This window comes from Chaetomium globosum, genomic scaffold (genome assembly GCF_000143365.1).
Source record: "Chaetomium globosum CBS 148.51 scaffold_3 genomic scaffold, whole genome shotgun sequence".
NCBI classification, from domain to species: Eukaryota; Fungi; Ascomycota; class Sordariomycetes; order Sordariales; family Chaetomiaceae; genus Chaetomium; species Chaetomium globosum.
The window spans coordinates 4,719,663-4,721,439 of record NT_165978.1 but is presented as its reverse complement, the minus strand read 5'-3'; the positions used below and the strand labels follow the sequence as shown (position 1 = coordinate 4,721,439).

General features: G+C 57.2%; 1 protein-coding gene across 1 annotated transcript in view; it reads left to right on the top strand.

Moving 5' to 3' along the window:
• Positions 1–285: 285 nt before the first annotated feature.
• CHGG_06819 (uncharacterized protein) overlaps positions 286–1,777 on the top strand; it is a gene marked incomplete at both ends in the record, with an annotated part of 3,699 nt that continues 2,207 nt past the window's right edge. The window contains one exon of the mRNA XM_001222913.1: positions 286–1,741. Coding sequence (XP_001222914.1) covers positions 286–1,741 — 1,456 coding nt within the window. The remainder of the gene's footprint in view (positions 1,742–1,777) is intronic.

Below are 1,777 nucleotides of genomic sequence, written 5' to 3'. Positions count from 1 at the left end.
GACCCACACTGGCAATGAACTAGAAGAGGCGAGTTTGATTGATTTAATTGAACTGGCACACACATACAAGAAGAGAGAGGAGTTCATCTGATTTGATGTCGCATCGCGAATGGGTGTACGGGCCCACACTCGGTCCCCCTGATTGATGCAACGGAGAGTCGTGTTGCCGCTCCCTCACGTGATTCCGCGTCGGGTAGCAACACGGAGGCTTGCATCTGATTGTTTTGCCCAACGCCAGACAACCACGGGCTGTGTCAATACGCCTCTCCTGCCCGTCCCTCAACCATGTCCAACAACCCTGCCATCTATCACTGGCTATCGAGCCTACCCGATTGCCACGAAGGCCACTGCGGCGAGACCACGAGCGTCAAGCACAAACCGAAGCGCACTAGAGGCGAAATGACAACCCCTCCGTCTTCGACCGCGCGGACCGGGAGCCTGTCGCCCGGCCCCAAGAAGCGAAAGATTGACGATAGCAGACCCGACAGCCATGGGCCCGATCCAGATCCCGATGCGACACCCCGATCGGGTCGATCCCAACGCCCCTCAGTTACCACCCTTTCAATGCGAACCGCGTTCCCCCCACCGTCCGATTCCTCCGCTGCATCCGCCGTATCCTCCCGCCAAGACAGAAGCTCCAGAAGTTCCCGCCGTTCCGCCAGCCCTGTCAAGAACATCACTGGGCTACAGCGCCTCGATAAACCCGTCCTGTTCGACTCGCTCGATGACAATGCCGGCCTGATACAACTCCCCGAAGACGTGCGGGAGCTCTACTACAACATCTTCGCTGCTACAAAATACCAGTCGGGGATCTATCCCGCCGAGATTCGCACAGAGATCGAAGCTCTGTACACAGGCCATCCACCCCCAGACTCTGTGTACCGGAAACCTGGGGGAGGAAACGATCAAGACGGGATAGGACAAGAGGAGGAACATTTTTTCGACTACCTTCCCGTCTCGGCTCTGTTTTCCGGCACCGCAGAGGGCGCCACGTCTCAAGCACGCATCGCTCACGCCGAGTTTTACAAGGTCCGCGCCATCAAAGACCGCGCAAGGGAGTGTTTAGCTCTCCGTCGCGCCGAGGCGGCGTGGAATACAAAGGTTCACGAACCACTGTTGGAGCTTGCCTTGTCGAGGCGACACACGTCTGTCATCTGCGAGAACGCAACATCGGCCAGGATTCTACCCTGCTTTCTTCCATGCCTTATTACGGGTGAGGTGGCTGAGGGCAAGATGGTAGACTTTGTGCTAGCGCCCAACCTCGGCTCGGAGTCAGAGCTCGACATTGCGATCCAGAACAAGCTTGTCGAGCTGGCCAAGCAAATGAGGTCCTCTGGACTCATTTCGGCCCGTCTCTGCGTCAACCAAACCGATTATCCCCCCTTGATGCGCTCTCCTGCGGCCGTGACCATGGAGACCAAGGTTGCTGGAGCGAGTCTCGAGGAAGGACGACTGCAGTTGGGCGTGTGGATAGCAGCCTGGCATAGGCGGATGGAAATGCTCGGTGTTGGCGGCGGGAAATCAGGCCCGCAGCTGCCTACGCTGCCCCTCATCCTAACACACGATCACGAGTGGTCTCTCTACTTTGCAGTCGATCGTCTTGACAAGATCGAGATCTTCGGCCCCATGCAGATCGGAATGACTGATAACCTTCCAAACATCTACCAGCTGCTTACCGTGCTTGGCTTCCTCGGGGCTTGGATCGATACCACCTTTCGCACCTGGGTCATCAATGCCTTTCGTCCCTAGGCATGAATGAACACTGCCTCAAATTCAG